At 36.0% G+C, this 17,108-nt stretch overlaps 1 protein-coding gene across 9 annotated transcripts in view; it reads left to right on the plus strand.

Moving 5' to 3' along the window:
- The window catches only part of ARHGAP12 (Rho GTPase activating protein 12), a 147,761-nt gene that overhangs the window by 94,927 nt on the left and 35,726 nt on the right, over positions 1-17,108 (plus strand). For 8 of the 9 annotated variants that reach the window (XM_049097142.1, XM_035712971.2, XM_049097128.1 and 5 more), the window contains 3 exons: positions 5,373-5,434; positions 8,128-8,209; positions 15,582-15,683. In XM_049097142.1, the coding sequence (XP_048953099.1) occupies positions 5,373-5,434; positions 8,128-8,209; positions 15,582-15,683 (246 nt within the window). The remainder of the gene's footprint in view (positions 1-5,372; positions 5,435-8,127; positions 8,210-15,581; positions 15,684-17,108) is intronic. The other variant, XM_049097134.1, reaches the window with a different exon arrangement.

Here is a 17,108-nt window from a genome sequence, read left to right on the forward strand (position 1 = left end):
CTTCCCACAGAGAGCTTGCTTCTCCCTCTGCCTGTGACTCTGCGTCTGTCTCTCTCATGAATAAATAAATAAAAATCTTTAAGATATAAAAATTTAAAAAACAGAATCCTATAATATTGGTCTTTTTTGATAGACTTTATGCACTTAGCATGATGTTTTCATGTAATCTAATCAAACCAGATTTAAAATTCCATTTCTTAATATTAAACATGTTCATTTTTTTCTTGTTTCATTTCCAATTTTCAGATACATTATTGTTATTTTTTGTGGCCCCTTCAAATCCTTTTTTTGAAATAGCCAGCATATACTTTTTAAAAAGATCAGTGTTCTGTTTCTGTACAAGTTCAGTGTAGGTTAAATAGGATTTTATGGCTGATCTAAGAAAAAAGCTGTTTGTACAAGTGTGTCTATGACTGATGAGCATTTTTTTTAATTTTTTATTTAAATTCCAGTTAACATACAGTTCAATATTAGTTTCAGGTGCACAATATGGTGATTCAGTACTCTTCCACACATATCCTGGTGCTCATCACAGCAAGTACACTTCATAATCCCCATCACCTAGTTGACCCATCTCCCCATCTGCCTCTCCTCTGGGAATCATCAGTTTGTTCTCTATAGTTAAGAGACCATTTCTTAGTTTTGCATCTCTCTCTCTCTCTCTCTCTCTCTCTCTCTCTCTCCCCCCCTCTCTCTTTCCCCCTTTGTTTTATTCTGTTAAACTGCATATATGAGTGAAATCATATGCTATTTGTCTTTCTCTGATTTATTTTGCTTAGCATAATACTCTCTAGCTCCATCCATGTCATTGCAAATAACAAGATTTCATTATTTTTTTTATGACTGAGTAATACTCCAGATAAATGTGCATATTAAAGTTTCCAATCACTGAATGCTGAATAAAATTTTAGAATATATAATTTGGAAATGAGTTTCTGACCCTGTATTTCCAATTATGGCACTAAAATGCATTGGAGAAAAGAATGGTTCAATACTTTCTTTAGCAAAAGCATTAGTGGACATTTTTGCTCTTTTTTTTTTCCCTCATTGAATAATACTTTCTAAAGCCTTTAAAAAAAAAAAAACATGACTTAAACATCTAATTTTTTAAAGCTCTAGTTCTTTAAAATAAATACCTTTTTTTTTTTGGAGGAGAGGGAGAATGAGAAAGAGGGAGGGGCATCGGGAAAGGGCGAGAGAGAATCTGAAGCAGGCTCCACACTCAGTGCATAATTCGATGCAGGGCTTGATCAATCCCTGAAATCAAGAGTTGGATGCTTAACCAACTGAGCCACCCTGGTACCCCTAAAATATTTTTTTTATTGAGGTGCAATTCATATAACAGAAAATTAGTCGTTAACCATTTTAGAGTATACATTTAAATGGCATACAGTATATTTACAATGTGTGCAGCAATCACTTCTGCCTGATTTCAGAACATTTTCATTACCTCAAAGGGCAACCCACACCTGTTAAGCATTCACTCATTTATTTCCCCATCACCTTTTCCTCTTCCCTGGCAACTACTAGTTTGTATTCCCTCCCTATCAACTTCCTGTTCTGGAAGTTCCATTACCCTGGTTCTTCTTCAACTACTAGATCACTGTGCCAAGTTATTTAACTTTGTATTAAAAAAAACCTTATAATTGCATGATTAACCAAAGATAAGGATTTTGATGGGTTGTATTGATTTTGGTATATAATAATTGTTAGCCAAATTGGAAATGCCTGTTTTACTAAATGAATACGTTGGAAATTCTGGAGCCTACACAGGCACCTGGGTGGCTCATTTAGATAAGCATCTGACTGTTGATCTCAGCTTAGGTCTTAAGTTCCAGCCTCATGTGGGGCTCCATGCTTTAAAATAAAAAATAAAAAAATTCTGGAGCCTGCAAAGTGATTATGAGCCTGTGGAAATTTTCTCAGATTACTTAATAGAACAAACATTGTCTTGTTTTCCTTCCTTATTAGGATAGGATAATTTAAGTACAGTCATTTCAATTAAAATTTAAGCATATTTTGCCAGTCCTTATTAAAACATTTCTGCTATTTTCAATATGAACTTTCCTTTGGAGTATCAACTATATTTAGACTAAGAAATACTATGTGTGAATATGGGCATTTTTTTTGCAAGATTTATCAAAATATTTTTATGGATTTTTTTTAATGACCACAAAAACATCGGTTATTTTTGAATCCTATTAAGTAGTGAAAGTACACCAAATAGTATGTTCAAAATCTGTCTAAATTTTTCCTCCAAATCTTTCACCTGTATAGCCAAACCTTTTTTATTCATCTGCCTACTCAGCACTTTTATATCAAATTCAGAAACATCAGTGTTTATTTTTAAAGATTTTATTTATTTATTCATGAGAGACAGAGAGAGAGAGAGAGAGAGAGAGAGAGAGGGGCAGAGACACAGGCAGAGGGAGAAGCAGGCTCCATGCAGGGAGCCTGATGTGGGACTTGATCCCAGGTCTCCAGGATTACGCTCTGGGCCGAAGGCAGGCGCTAAACCACTGAGCCACCTGGGCTTCCCAACATCAGTGTTTAAAAGTTAAAGCTTTATTTTGTCTATCACCAGCCTTCTTTTATATTCCTTTCATGCAATAGTACTGCTAATTTGTTGACTAATTACAACAGATATATATTGTGAACATCAAGTACATGCTGTAGGCACTGGTTGTATGGTCCTGTGGACAGCCCAGTGAAGTAAGCAGTGAATAATAACAGCATGCTGTATACATTGGTCATACGGTCCTGTGGACAGCCCAGTGAAATAGATTGTGAATAAAAGATATGTAGTTGTCCTTTGCATTAAGTGCAATGACAGGAACAATCTGGGGGCAGTGGTAGATAATGGAGGGGTAGAAGTGCTCCTACCTGAGAGTGGTCTGGGAAAGCTCCTCTAAACCAGTGTCATTGAAACTGAGATATCACCATCTAGCCAATTGTTGAAGCTTAGGAGTTTTCCTTGGATCTTCCTTCTCTGACCCTCCTCCTGTCCATGCCTGTCAGTTCTGTCTTTTGAGTCTCTCAAATTTGGCCCCTTGTCACTTTCTCACTGTCGCTGCCCTAGCTCCATCTCCTGTGCTAATTACTAGAATGTGTTCTGCTCAGTTCCTGTTTCAACACCCTTTCTCACTTCATTTATCGCACTCCCTTTTTTCCTTGCTGCTTCACCTCACCTAGTACTTCGAGGGAAATGAAGGGCCCTCAAATACGAAATGCTCTTTCGTTTCACTTCTGTACCTTTATACTTTGTTGTTTTCATCTCCTGCTGTCACCATCTAGCTAATTCCTTAGCTCAGGGATCTCCAGGAAGCCTTTTCTTCACTCCCTCTCTCCATACCTTTCTCATCACACTTACCCATGTTGCATGCTAAATGTTTTTGTATTTGTAAATTTTGGATGTGGCAAATTTTATTCTTATTTTATGTTCAAATTAGAGTGCTTAATACTTAGAGCATTAGTCCTTGGGTCTTAATCCCTAAGAATTTCATGAGCATTCTGGACCCTTGAACAGTGTCTAGACTATCCACACACAATTTTGTACCAGTTTCAATTCATCCATTGACTCAGGTAAGAATCCCTAATACAGAATCTCTGTCTCATCCTCAAGCTTCTGTGCTCTGTCACTATTGCTTCCCTTCTACTTTTCTTCCCTTGTTCCACTTGTGCCTCAGTTCTTTTGTCCTGTACAATTCCAGCTTTGGCATTTTTACAGATGTGATTTCGACTCTGGTCTTCTGATTCCTGCTCCCCAGCTCACATAAGCAATGCCATCCTCTCAGATTAATGTTTTACTTAGTTCTTGTATCTTTGAATGTTTTTTTTTTTTTTCCTTCCTGCTTCTGAGAGTAAATTGGAAATGTTCTTACTTAGGATCTTGTGCATACTTATCACTGTGTGATGTTTTTGTTAGGCAATAGAGAGCTCTTAGAAGTATCAGACTTAGAAGTATCAGTGTATCTAAGGAGATCCAGCCTATGCTTTTCAAAAAAATTACAGTAAAATTTCATATGACTACTTCCCAAGTTCCGTATACCACAAATGAACCAATATTAATACTCTGTCAGCTTTGTCTATAGGTGAGAAGTTTTATCAGGCTAGGCAAAACTTTCAAACATTATATTTTATTTTTATTTTTAAAATTTTTTTAAAAGATTTTATTTATTCATGAGAGAGACAGAGAGAGAGAGGCAGAGACATAGACATAGGCAGAGGGAGAGGGAGAAAACAGGCTCCATGCTGGAACCCCGATGTGGGACTCGATCCCAGGACTCCAGGATCACGCCCTGAGCCAAAGGCAGATGCTCAACCGCTGAGCCACCCCAGGCCTCCCTCAAACATTATATTTTAAACATTATTAGTACCCCAAATTAGTTAATCTCCCTTTCAAGAAAGATGTGTCTTTTTCTAATGGAAGTACATTGAGAAAATAGCTGAGATATGATGAAATAGAAATAAATTCTGAATTGGGAATATTTTTTCTATGTTTTTGTATATTTCAGTTGAAGTAACATTGCTCTGTCATGCCCTTAAAGTGCTTACTAATATTGATGATTGCTATAGACACCAACTCATTGTCTTTAAATTCAGTTGAGTTTAATGCAATGAGAAGCTAAAGCAATGAGAAAGTGCTTCCTTCCTTCCATCTGGAGGAATTTTAAGATGACTATTAACTTGAGCAAAGTGGCTTTTACCTTCATGGGGTTTGGTGATAAAGCTTTGCCACTGTTTTTGCATCAGCTAACTAATATATCTGTATTTTTCCAGAGCCCCAATTCATCATCTGAGAATATGTTTAGTGAAGTACATACTGAGTTTTTTAATGCCACCTTAAGGCCAGTACTATGCATAGTAACATTTACTTTTGAGTAATGTATTAATACAGTTACTGCATTTGTTCTGGCTAGTTATTTTTACATTTTGACAAAGCAGGTTAATATCTTAAATAATTTTCAAACTGTATTGCTGAAAAACCCCCAGCAAAGTAAATAATTCCTTTTTGAGGTATTCATCATTATAGCATTAGATAACTTTCTTTGAACAGGAAGTCATAAATCATTCTTCCAGTGCTGACCGGTGGTGTTTGTGTGGAAATCTAATTTGATAGCAAAGTGCCTTATGGCTGCCAGGACTTAAGAAGAGGAAAGGTTTAATTGTAAAATTACTGAAAATAACTATACAGAAGTATTAGGAAATTGTATTCCTAATGTACTTTACTTTAGAAGTAAGCATATTACATACTGACTAATCTTTTTAAGCTAATTTTTAGAGTACCAGATCAGTTTGACTCAATCATATGTAAAAATTGGACCTCATTGTCTATATGAATTATGTATAAATGATATTACTCTGTTCCATAGGGTCAAGAAAAATATGGATTATTAAATGTAACAAAAATTACTGAAAATGGGAAAAAAGTTCGGTAAGTACAAAAATCACTAATGTTCTGACATGTTTTATTTGATTGAAATAAAAATTATGAATATAGTTATATTCTAGTAGAAATGATAAAAAGGTTTCAAATAATGTATTTTCTAATATGTACGTAGGATTGTCATGAAATGTATGACTGAGCCACCCATGTGCCCCTGAAAAAAATTTTTTAAATAAAGCTAATGCTTTCTCAGAATCCTCTGCTTTACCACCTCTGAATTTAATATTATCTTAAAAAATGTGTCAACACAAAGATTGTGTTGCATTTTGGACTCCTTACCTATACACGATTTTTTAGCATCTTGTAAATGATTCGGAAAATACTGGTTCAATAAGTTTGCTGACTCTTCAAATGTTGACATATCTTATAATATCAAAGAATTAACAGATCAGGGCAGCCCGGGTGGCTCAGCGGTTTAGTGCCGCCTTCAGCCCAGGGCCTGATCCTGGAGACCAGGGATCGAGTCCCACATCAGGCTCCCTGCAATGGAGCCTGCTTCTCCCTCTGCCTGTGTCTCTGTGTCTCTCTCTCTCTCTTTCTCTCTCTCTCTCTCATTCATAAATAAATAAAATCTTAAGAAGAATTAACAGATCAGTAACATCATCAGAAAAGTCATTAGATATTGGAAAATTGTCAACCTCACAGTGGCAGATATGCTAGGTTTTCCAAAATTCTGCTTTCCCTTTGAAAGCTTCAATTTTTTTGTCAACAAATACTGTCCTTTAAATGACAGACTCACTTCATTTATTTTTGAGATAATATCTACCTGCCAAATACTCAGCTATAAATAACCATAGTGTGACCATCGGTCATTTTTATTTTCCAGGAAAAAAAATGTGACTAATTCTGTTCGTAACTCCATTACATGAGTGCTTCAGTCTTTGGGGCAACTATTGTTAATTCAGTATTCAAATATCCAATATTCTTCGGTATAATTACTAGTTCTACAGTTTTTCTAGTTTTGAAAACTAAATTCAAAAAGTTTATTTAAAGTGGAAATATATTGATTTTACTATTTTTTCAGAGGAGGGAGTTAGTAGATACTCTCTATAGAAATAGAAGATTGAGTATAAAATAAACTTCCAAATAAAAATAAATCCCTTCTTGGGACACCTGGGTGGCTCAGTGGTTGAGCGTCTGCCTTCGGCTCAGGATGTGATCCTGGGATCCAGGATCAAGTCCCACATCAGGCTTCTTGTGGGAGTCTGCTTCTCCCTCTGCCTGTGTCTCTGCCTCTCTCTCTCTCTCTCTCTCTCTCTCTCTCTCTCTCTCTGTGTGTGTGTGTGTGTGTGTGTGTGTGTGTCTCATAATAAATAAATCTTTTAGACACTCATCCACTGAGCCACCCAGGTGTCCCAAGAATAGGGATCTTAGACTGTTCACTTCAGGGGGAAAAGCATTAAGTGCCATAAGATGGGGACTTAAAATGGTAAAAACTGTGGATAAATCTACAATAAAGATCTAATCATTAGGAATAGCCATTCACCAAATAAGTAGCAGTAACAACCATAAGTAAAATCAATAGGAAATAAAAGGAAAAATAGAAACTCAATAGAAGTAAACTTAATTTCACTTTTAATCCATGAAGTTCAAGTATACATAAAATAATAAGATAGGTCTAATTGATATTAAATTCTACATTCTGAAAATAGAGAATAAACCTTTTGAGTGCCTTTAGAGTTTTCAAAAACTCGTCGGTATGTTTGGCAGTAAAGGTAGGCCTTAATAAATTTGTAGTAGACATATTTGACATTCATTTTAGCCTGACAATCAATTGAATTCCCTTATAAAGTAATTATTGGTTGTCTCTGGAATGTGGATTGAAGGAGAAGAAATGGGGAACCTTCATCTTTATACATTTTTATATTTAGAGTTTTGATATATATGTGTTGATTTTGTAATTTATGACAATAAAAAAAACCCTCATCTTAGTAACCCCAGTGATCAGTGAGTATGTAATTTATTGTACCTAGTATCTACTGGTTGTACCTAGTGTCTACCACTTACCTAGTGTAGCCTTATTAGGGGAAGGGAGATAGCCAAGAAACATAAAATAATTTGTATCTATAAAGAATTAGGTGAAGGATCCCTGGGTGGCGCAGCGGGTTTAGTGCCTACCTTTGGCCCAGGGCGCGATCCTGGAGACCCGGGATCGAATCCCACTTCGGGCTCCTGGTGCATGGAGCCTGCTTCTCCCTCTGCCTGTGTCTCTGCCTCTCTCTCTTTCTGTGTGTGTGACTATCATAAATTAAAAAAAAAAAATTTTTTTTTAAAATTAGGTGAGGTGAACATGTTTGCTTAGTTTTTTTTTTTTGTTTGTTTGCTTAGTTTTTAATCATGAATAATTCTTGCCAGATACAGAGTTCAAGTAATGCTACTTCAAAATAAATTGGTACCTTTGATTGTCAATGTGCTGGATTGCTATGTGGACATAATTATGTATATAATTATTCTAATAATATATCTCTGTTAGCTTCATTTGGTTGGGGGCCTTGATGGTCAGTTTGGAACCATAAAATGAATGTAATTCTGTTAGCATTATGTCCTCAGTAAAAACAGTGAGAATGTCAATAATGAATGTAAATCGTGGACAACATTGATAACTAGGTTATATGTAATTTTTCAGTTTGGTTGGAAAAACTGAATAGCAGAGCTTTAGTTGGTTGTCTTTATAATTACAGAAAGAACTGGTTGTCTTCTTGGGCCGTGTTACAAGGTTCCTCTTTACTCTTCACCAAAACTCAAGGAAGCAGCACAAGTTGGGTAAGTATTTCTTCTCTTTGTTGGATTTACAAATTTAAATTATGTGGATAGTCGTGCACCTAAATTTTGTGAAGTATTTCAGAGTTCTAGCCACAGGTGGTGTGCAAATAAAAGTAAAGTTTATAAAAGACGTGTTTTGACTTGTAACCAAAGAGGAGGGCTAATCAGAAATCTGATTAGTTGTATTAATAAAATCAACAGTCTGTTTTATCTATTGAACTGAAAGGTGGGCTTACTACTTGGACATTCTAGAACAAAATATCTCTCTTAATTCAGCTCCAGGATATTACAAGTTTCCCCTGCTGTCCGAAAGCATAGTGCTTCTATGAACCCTTGTAAATTACCATTAATTTATATGGAAAAATTTTTGAGCATTCTAAACAGCCCCTCCCCCCACAAAAAAATCTCTTTGGGGCTTTTCTGATACCTTAGGATATATCTCCCTACTGGATGTACAAAGGAGCAAAAATACAGATGCTCACACAGTCAAAACTATGGTACATTGATGCTAACTAACATGCAAGAGTGTGGTTTCCTGAGAAGGAGCTTGGCAGGCCACTTTGGTGGCTCAGGGTGCGAGCTGTCTTCATAATTGTTCACTGCACAACAAACATTGAACACTCTTCTCACTTTTACCTTTTTTTATTTTTATTTTTAAATTTTTTTTACTGGAGATCAATTTGCCAACATATAGCATATCACCCAGTGCTCATCCCATCAAGTGCCCCCTTCAGTGCCCGTCACCCAGTCACCCCAACCCCCCTCGCGCTTCCCTTTCTACTACCCCTTTTTCGTTTCCCAGAGTTAGGAGTCTCATGTTCTGCCACCATTTTTACCTTTTTTAATAAAAGTAAAAACGACTCATATTAGTTTTGGTTAGCAAAACAGGTACTAATGTATGTCTTTTGTGAAAGCAAAGTGGTGTAATGTGAACTTTCAAAAAGCAGGGGACACCTATAAAGCTTTCTTGTGCTTGTGAATTAGCTGATTCAGATATTTAGTCAGAAAATAAGCAGAAATATATCAAGCCCCACCTTGAACTGTGATCTGATCTTTGGATACTAACCAGTGATTCAGGTGTACATGTCTATATATAAGGTCAGCCAGCTTTTAGAAGAATAAATGTCCCATTACTTGTGGGATTTTTTTTTTTTTAAGATTTTATCCATTTATTCATGAGAGACATGGAGAGGGAGAGAGAGGCAGAGATAGAGGCAGAGGGAGAAGCAGGCTCCATGCAGGGAGCGCAATGTGGGACTCGATCCCCGGACTCCAGGATCACACCCTGGGCCAAAAGCAGGCGCTAAAACCTCTGAGCCAGGCAGGGATTCCTACTTGTGGGATTTGGAAGTGTTTTATATATCTCAGTGTTTACTATTGTTACTCTTCAGTTAGTTTGTAATACAAATACTATAAAAATTACAATTTGTGACATATAATAGCTACACTTTTTGAATGTTTACTATGTATCAGGTACTGTATCAGGGCAGAAGTTTATCATCCCCTCTATCCCTTTTATAGTTGAGAAAATGAGGTATAAAACAGTTAAGAATCTTGCTGAAGGTTGTATACTTAGCTAGTAAGTGGCAGATCTAGGTGGCAGTTGTCTCCAGAGTCTATGCTCTAGATATTTCCAAAAATTTTTGTAATTAAGTTTGAAAGGTCAGTGCTTAAATAAAATTTTAAATGAAATCAATCTAATGTCTTTAGTCTGCTTTATTTCGTATCTTAGCCAATATTTTCTTACATTTACTGAATGTCTTTAAAATTAGCAGGACCTATGGACCTTATATTTGATGAAAAAGAAATCCATTTTTAAAATTCAAGCAGATTCTACTCATCTATGTTTATAATGCAGCCATTTAACAATCTTCAGAACCAGAAATGTCACAGAGCATGTTTGTCCACAAATACTTTTGGTATGGCAACCCCAAAATCTTCTTGATTGGGACTAAAATGAACATTCTAGATACTTTTTCTGTTTGCCTTACCACTCCTTTGATTTGCTTCATTGTTTAGTCAATACAGTGGAACTGACCTGTGATATACTTTCCATATTTAAAGATTGAAATTTTAGTTTCACTTACCTTAAAGTAAATTGATAATTATGTGTTTCTCCTTTTTTTCCCCCTGAGGTAAAGCATGTGGTACTTTTTGTTTGTGTTACTGCATTTCTACAGGGTTATGCAATTATTTCTTCTTCCTACTTATGGCTCAACTTTTATTTGAAATTGAGTGTAGGAAATGAATTAAGAGGAATGGAGAAGCAGAGATTAATAAGTAATCTTTTAAAAAGCTGGATAATGGTCATTTTTTTGTAATTTCTGATGCTTAAAGAGCAGAGGTTGTGGTATATACCAATAAAAGAGCATTGTGGTAAGAGGCATCATTTAGGTAGGCAGACTTGCATGCTTTTAAAAGAAAACAAAAAACTTCTTTTTAAAATAAAAATTTTCAGTGAGTACATCAGTGTGTGATTGTTAGTACCTAAGGCTGGTTGCATTTTATTTAAGGTTTTTCTCTTGAAGATCTTACATAATTCAGAACTCATAATTAAATCTAATCTTGACAAATCCTGTGAGGTATTTCTGTTTGTCAGCTAAAGTTGTGTCACTGTGTTACCATGTGGCAATAGCGGAAGCATAGTTTAAAATTCACTGAGCTAGCCAATTTTGAAATTGCAGATTTCTTAATGAATTTTAATTATAGGGATTTGCTATTTGAATTTTTGTCCTTAAATGAAATTTTACTAACATATTATGAATAATACAGTATATTATCATTTCAGATTAGTATAATTAAATAAAAATACTCCTACTGTATTTATAGTCTCAATAAAAACTAAACAGTTGTGACAAGTGATAACATGCTTGGTTGTGCAGTCAATTCTTAATTTTTGTTTTATGGCAAATTTAAAGATGACTGTCTTGCTTTATCTTTTTGTATGTAACACCTATGAAAGGATTGAAAACTAAATGGTCTAAATAAAAGCAAGTAAGATTATTCACATAGGTGTGAAAATGTGTATAATGTATTTTGGCATTATACAACATTCATAAATATTAAAAATTGGTAATTATGTAAGAGGCTTCTTAATTCTGTTAATGCAACTGTTAAAAAGGAATTGAAAACAACAACAACAACAACACCATAGTTTTGTTTCTATACTCAGCCACCAAGTAGATTTGTTGTAGGTAAAATGTATCCTGTTTGTATAATGAAATCACACCTTACCTGAGGATGAGATTCTAAGGCTAGTATATAAGCCAAAAAGACAAAAATCAGCTATAGTGAAAATTACCCTTGAGTATCTCCTTAGGAAGGTGGTATTAGTAGAAGTTGGTCTGTAGCAGAGCCAGTTTTTGCCTTTGAGGTTGGAAGAGATTGCTTTTCCTCCAGTTGAATTTGATGATGTATGTTATCGTTGTTGTTGTTTGGTTTATGTTAAGGGGCCACGTTACAGACGTTTGATTCTTTAAAAATTAGTTTTCACACTTAGTGCAAAAACCTATACCTAGATCCACTTGAAGAAAGATCAGATTCACATCTTTTGCTCACTCCAGAGCATATACTCATTGACTAAAGGCTGAGTAAAGTCACCCACACTGTTTGAAGTTGTTTTTTGTTTTTGTTTTTACATAATTTGCACTTTGTATTTAGTTTTGGTTCTATGGATAGTTAATGTTGAGTAAACAGAATATACATATGCAGTACGCAACTCCACTATATAAGATAAATTTTACGTGGATGCTGTTGATCATCGAGTGAGCCTTCCTTTCTCCTTTAGGCTGGACACATTCCAGTGTTTTCTGTACAATATTACACTGGATTGTGATATCAGTAGCCTAAATTATAGATTATACATGCTTTTTTCTTACTTCATTTCACCTAGTTGGTGCAACAGACATAAAAGCCTGTTTTGTTCTAGGCATTGTGTTAAGTTTTCCAATTTAGAAGTAAGTAACAGTCTTTGTCTTCGTGGCTTCTACTGTAATGGGGAAGACCAAGAAGGGCACAGTGACAATATGACATGACCTTGTGCTCCCTTTCAGATACCATTCATCATATTCTGGATTGTTAACAAAAATCACCCCACATATATCACTAATTTTTTGAATTTACTTAGACATTCTTTTAAATTTCTAAAATTTGTCTCTTTTGGGGCTAGATAATTGTGTCATAGGGGCTCTCCTATAAATGGTATGGTATTTAGCAGAAGACAGTAGCATCTCCACCTCCAGTTGTGACAACTACATGTATATCTCTAGACATTGTCAGGTGTCACCTAGATTGCCTGTGGTTGAGAACCACTGCCCTAGAGGAAGGGGAATGTAGGGGCCACTCCCAAGAGAGGACTTAAGAAAAGGATACCGGAGGACATTGCCTGGCAGGTCACAAGGAGGAAGTTCAGGGATTTCTGAGGAGAGGGCTGAAGAAGGTGGCAGTGGGCCAGAGGTACGATGTATTTAGTACTCCTCAGGTCTTCTATTGTAAGACCTGACCTATCTAAGACAAGTCTGTTTAATGTAATCAAAAACATTCACCTTAAAAATAAAACATGATTTATGTAGTAAGAGAGTTAGAAAATATTCTGAGATATAAATGCTAGGGCCTTTACAAAAATATTTGGAGGTTAAACTTTGTGTTGTGTCTGCTTGTAGAATTGTATTTTCGTTGTAATTTGTTCCATATGCTTTTCTCATGTGTCATTTTGCCATTGTGCATTATTATGACATCATTTTCTTCCCTTTCTCCATCAACTCATTCTGCCAACAGGGCTTAGTCCCTGAGCTCTTGCTTTTGCTGCTTTTTTCTTGGAAAAATTCTGTCAGTCATTGGCCTGCATATGTGAAATCTGACCCTGTTTCAGCTGTCACTGTATGTGTTCTTGTTGCATGCCCTTTGCTACAATAATTTCATTTTCTTTGCCCCAGATATATGGAGGGATGTATGATAACATGGGACTAGAGTTTGTAAAAGGACAAATAACAAACACAAAATTTTGCCAACCATATTGAATGCATTTTTACCAGCATTCCATGCCTGGTCATTGTATTTGGTTGCTTTGTCATACTTGGTTAGTTATTTGTATCTTAGGCAAACCATTTCAAAGCATGTGATGACCAGTTAAGTACATTGATTTATCATGCGACTAATTGTGCACATTTAAGTTTTATAACTTTTGAGATATACCATTTACTTAGGATGTTATCTTTGCCTTGTTGTAGCTATATGGTTAATTAAATGTCTTTTAAATGACAAAAGGTACTTAAGACCGAGACTATAGAATAGTTAAAATTTTTGTGATTGTTATTATGATTCCACTAATAAAAATTTCATATAATACCTAAACTTTGTTTTGATTCCACTAATAAGTTGAATATAATTTCCTAAATACTGTTTTGTTATAACAAGTGCATTAAGTCCATGTTGCTAGCTGAAAAGATGAAGTCAACCCATTTATATATTTATTTTTTTAATAATAAATTTATTTTTTATTGGGGTTCAATTTGCCAACATACAGAATAATACCCAGTGCTCATCCCGTCAAGTGCCCCCCTCAGTGCCCGTCACCCATTCACCCCCACCCCCCACCCTCCAGCCCTTCCACCACCCCTAGTTCGTTTCCCAGAGTTAGGAGTCTTTCATGTTCTGTCTCCCTTTCTGATATTTCCTACCCATTTCTTCTCCCTTCCCTTCTATTCCCTTTCACTATTATTTATATTCCCCAAATGAATGAGAACATATAATGTTTGTCCTTCTCCGATTGACTTATTTCACTCAGCATAATACCCTCCAGTTCCATCCATGTCGAAGCAAATGGTGGGTATTTGTCATTTCTAATGGCTGAGTAATATTCCATTGTATACATAGACCACATCTCCTTTATCCATTCATCTTTCGATGGACACTGAGGCTCCTTCCACAGTTTGGCTATTGTGGACATAGCTGCTAGAAACATCGGGGTGCAGGTGTCCCGGCATTTCATTGCATCTGTATCTTTAGGGTAAATCCCCAACAGTAAAATTGCTGGGTCATAGGGCAGATCTATTTTTAACTCTTTGAGGAATCTCCACACAGTTTTCCAGAGTGGCTGCACCATTTCACATTCCCACCAACAGTGTAAGAGGGTTCCCCTTTTCTCCACATCCTCTCCAACATTTGTGGTTTCCTGCCTTGTTAATTTTTCCCATTCTCACTGGTTCAACCCATTTATTAAATGTGAAGTTACTGAGTAGTTACTGACATTATGAATAGTGCATAAAATATCACCAGGTTGTTGGATAAGTTCTATTTCCAATGACAAACATAATTTGACTAGAAAATACTTTAAGAAATGAAATTTCCTGTAACAGATCTTTGACCTTAAGATTACAATTCATTAGCCCTTAAGGATTTTAAAACCTATAAACCTTTCAGTAAATAGGAGTGCTATTTTCTATTCTTAGTTAACAGACTAAGCAAAAATTTAACTTAATGAAGGCAAGATGGAGTGTAAGTCTATATTTAACATGAATTTTCTGCTACTTACTAATCTTTTCCTTATCAGGTTAACAAAATATAATAGCTAGCTAAGTGCTTTTTCTTTTCAAACCACCCTTGTCAGCTGTCTTCCTATTCTTTTCACAGTACCCTATTAAGTTGCTGAGGCTTTATAGCATCTGGCTCTAGTTATAATTTCTAACAAAGGCTGAATGAAAGAATATGGGGCTTAGAGTTTTCTGTTTTTACAGGTTACTGTTGTGGACAGCATAAATAGTCGATAAGGAAATAACTCTTGAAAGCACAGAATCAGGTTTAGAGAATGTTTATTAGGTGGAAAAGCACTTGATATCTTCCAGATATTTTTTATATGTATGTAAGAATATTGCCTTACCTTTTTGAACACATCATTTTACCTAGTCATATTGTCTAGGATTAATTCCAAGAAATGGAATTGCTAAAGCCAAATGATACACGTGTTTGTAAATTTGCAAATACAGTGTTACCAATTTTCCCTTTCTAGGCATTGTTCCAGTTTATACTCCACTTGCATATGAAGGCCTGTTATTCTATGAAAAACATAGTTTTTCATCTAACTTCTGGAATTTTTTTTCCTACACTGATGGGTGCAAAAAGATTTTAGTGTAGCTTTATTTTATATTTTTCTTATGAAGATGGAAGTTGAGCCATTTTATTTCCTTTTCTATGAATGATATATTTATGTATTAGAGACGTTTCAATTTTAAAGTAGGAATTGCTATTTTATGATAAAGACAAAAATTTGAGGTAATCACCTATTTGGTTTATTGTTAATAATGTAAAATTGGTCTTAATTATTTCTGTTTCTGATGAACATCACAAAGATTTTCCCTTTTTTTCTAAAATGAAGTTTGGGAGCAATCAATCCAAGCCAGAGTTCACAGTGGACCTTAAGGGGGCGACGGTAGAGATGGCTTCGAAGGATAAATCCAGTAAAAAGAATGTGTTTGAGGTAATACGTTTGTTTTCTAAGTATAATTCACATTCTTTTTTTTTTCTTATAAAGATTTTATTTATTCATGAGAGACACACAGAGGCAGAGACATAGGCAGGGGGAAAAACAGGCTCCCAATGCGGCACTCGATCCCAAGACCCTGGGATCATGACCTGAGCCAAAGGCAGACGCTTAACCAGTGAGCCACCCAGGTGCCCCCAAATTCTTAACCATAGTAATTGGATGTTCTTTTTTTTGAGTTCTTTTGAGCTGTATTTCAATGTGACCGATTAGGACAAAGTTAAGTCAGTTTATAGTATCATAATTTAAGGTTAAAAAAAAAACTGGCATAAAGAGCTGGCTTCATTTGTGTAAATCATTGGATTTTAGATTATAGATCACAAGTATTTGTTCCACAGCCTTGCCTTTCCCCTACCAATGGTAAAAAGGGTGTGGTTTCCTTTATCTACCAAATCTAATGTTGAAAAATAAATTGAAATCTTTCCATTTGGTCATTAAAAATCTCTCCCAGTAGGGGTGCCTGGGTGGCTCAGTCCATTAAGTGTCTGCCTTTGGCTGAGGTCATGATCTCCAGGGTCCAGTGTTCAAGTCCCATGTCAGGCTCCCTGCTCAGAGTGGGGAGTCTGTTTCTCCCTCTTCCTTGGCCCCCTCCCTGCTTGTTCTCTCTCTCTCTTTCTTTCTCATTCTCTCTCAAATAAGTAACCCTCCCCTAGTAATATATGATTCTGTATCAGTTATTTATTACTGCATATCAGACCATTTCAGGATTTAGTAGCTTAGGAAAAGAACAGTTGTGTTTGTTCAGTTTGGCCTATGCTGAACTGAGTGATCCTTCTGATCTCAATGTGGGACCATTCATGAGGCTTTTAGCCCTTCAGTGGCTTACCTGCACCTGGTTGGTCTAGTTCACATGTCTGGTGTCGGTGCCAGCAGTATGCTAGGGCTCCTTTCTTATAAGATCTCTCACTCTCAAGGAGGCTACCTCTGGCTTCTTCACATTGGCAGTGTCAAGGTTCCAGGAGGGTGAGGGTGAAAACTATACTTCCGCTTAGATTTAGAAGTCACACATCAGTGTATTCCATTGGTTAAAGCAAGTCAGAAAGCCAGCTGAGTTTTCAGGGTTGTGGGGAACTAGATAGAGCCCACCTGTTGATGAAGGCATAGTAAAAGTTGCATTACATTACAGAAGGTTGTGTATAGAGATTGGAAGAATTTTTCAGACTGTCTTTGCAAGCAGTCTTCCAGATCCCAGCCTGCCTTTATAGCCTCATGTGTCAGCCCTATCCTGTCTTATTAATGCAGTTGCTGTTTTCCAAGTGAAACCTAGGTTTTCCTGCTCCTGTGATTTTTACTCTTTATTAGTACTGACCCATGGCAGTCTCTTCTTGTCAGGTGTTAACCTATCTTCCAAGACCCATCATA

The sequence above is a fragment of the Canis lupus genome, chromosome 2 (assembly GCF_003254725.2).
Source record: "Canis lupus dingo isolate Sandy chromosome 2, ASM325472v2, whole genome shotgun sequence".
NCBI classification, from domain to species: domain Eukaryota; kingdom Metazoa; phylum Chordata; class Mammalia; order Carnivora; family Canidae; genus Canis; species Canis lupus.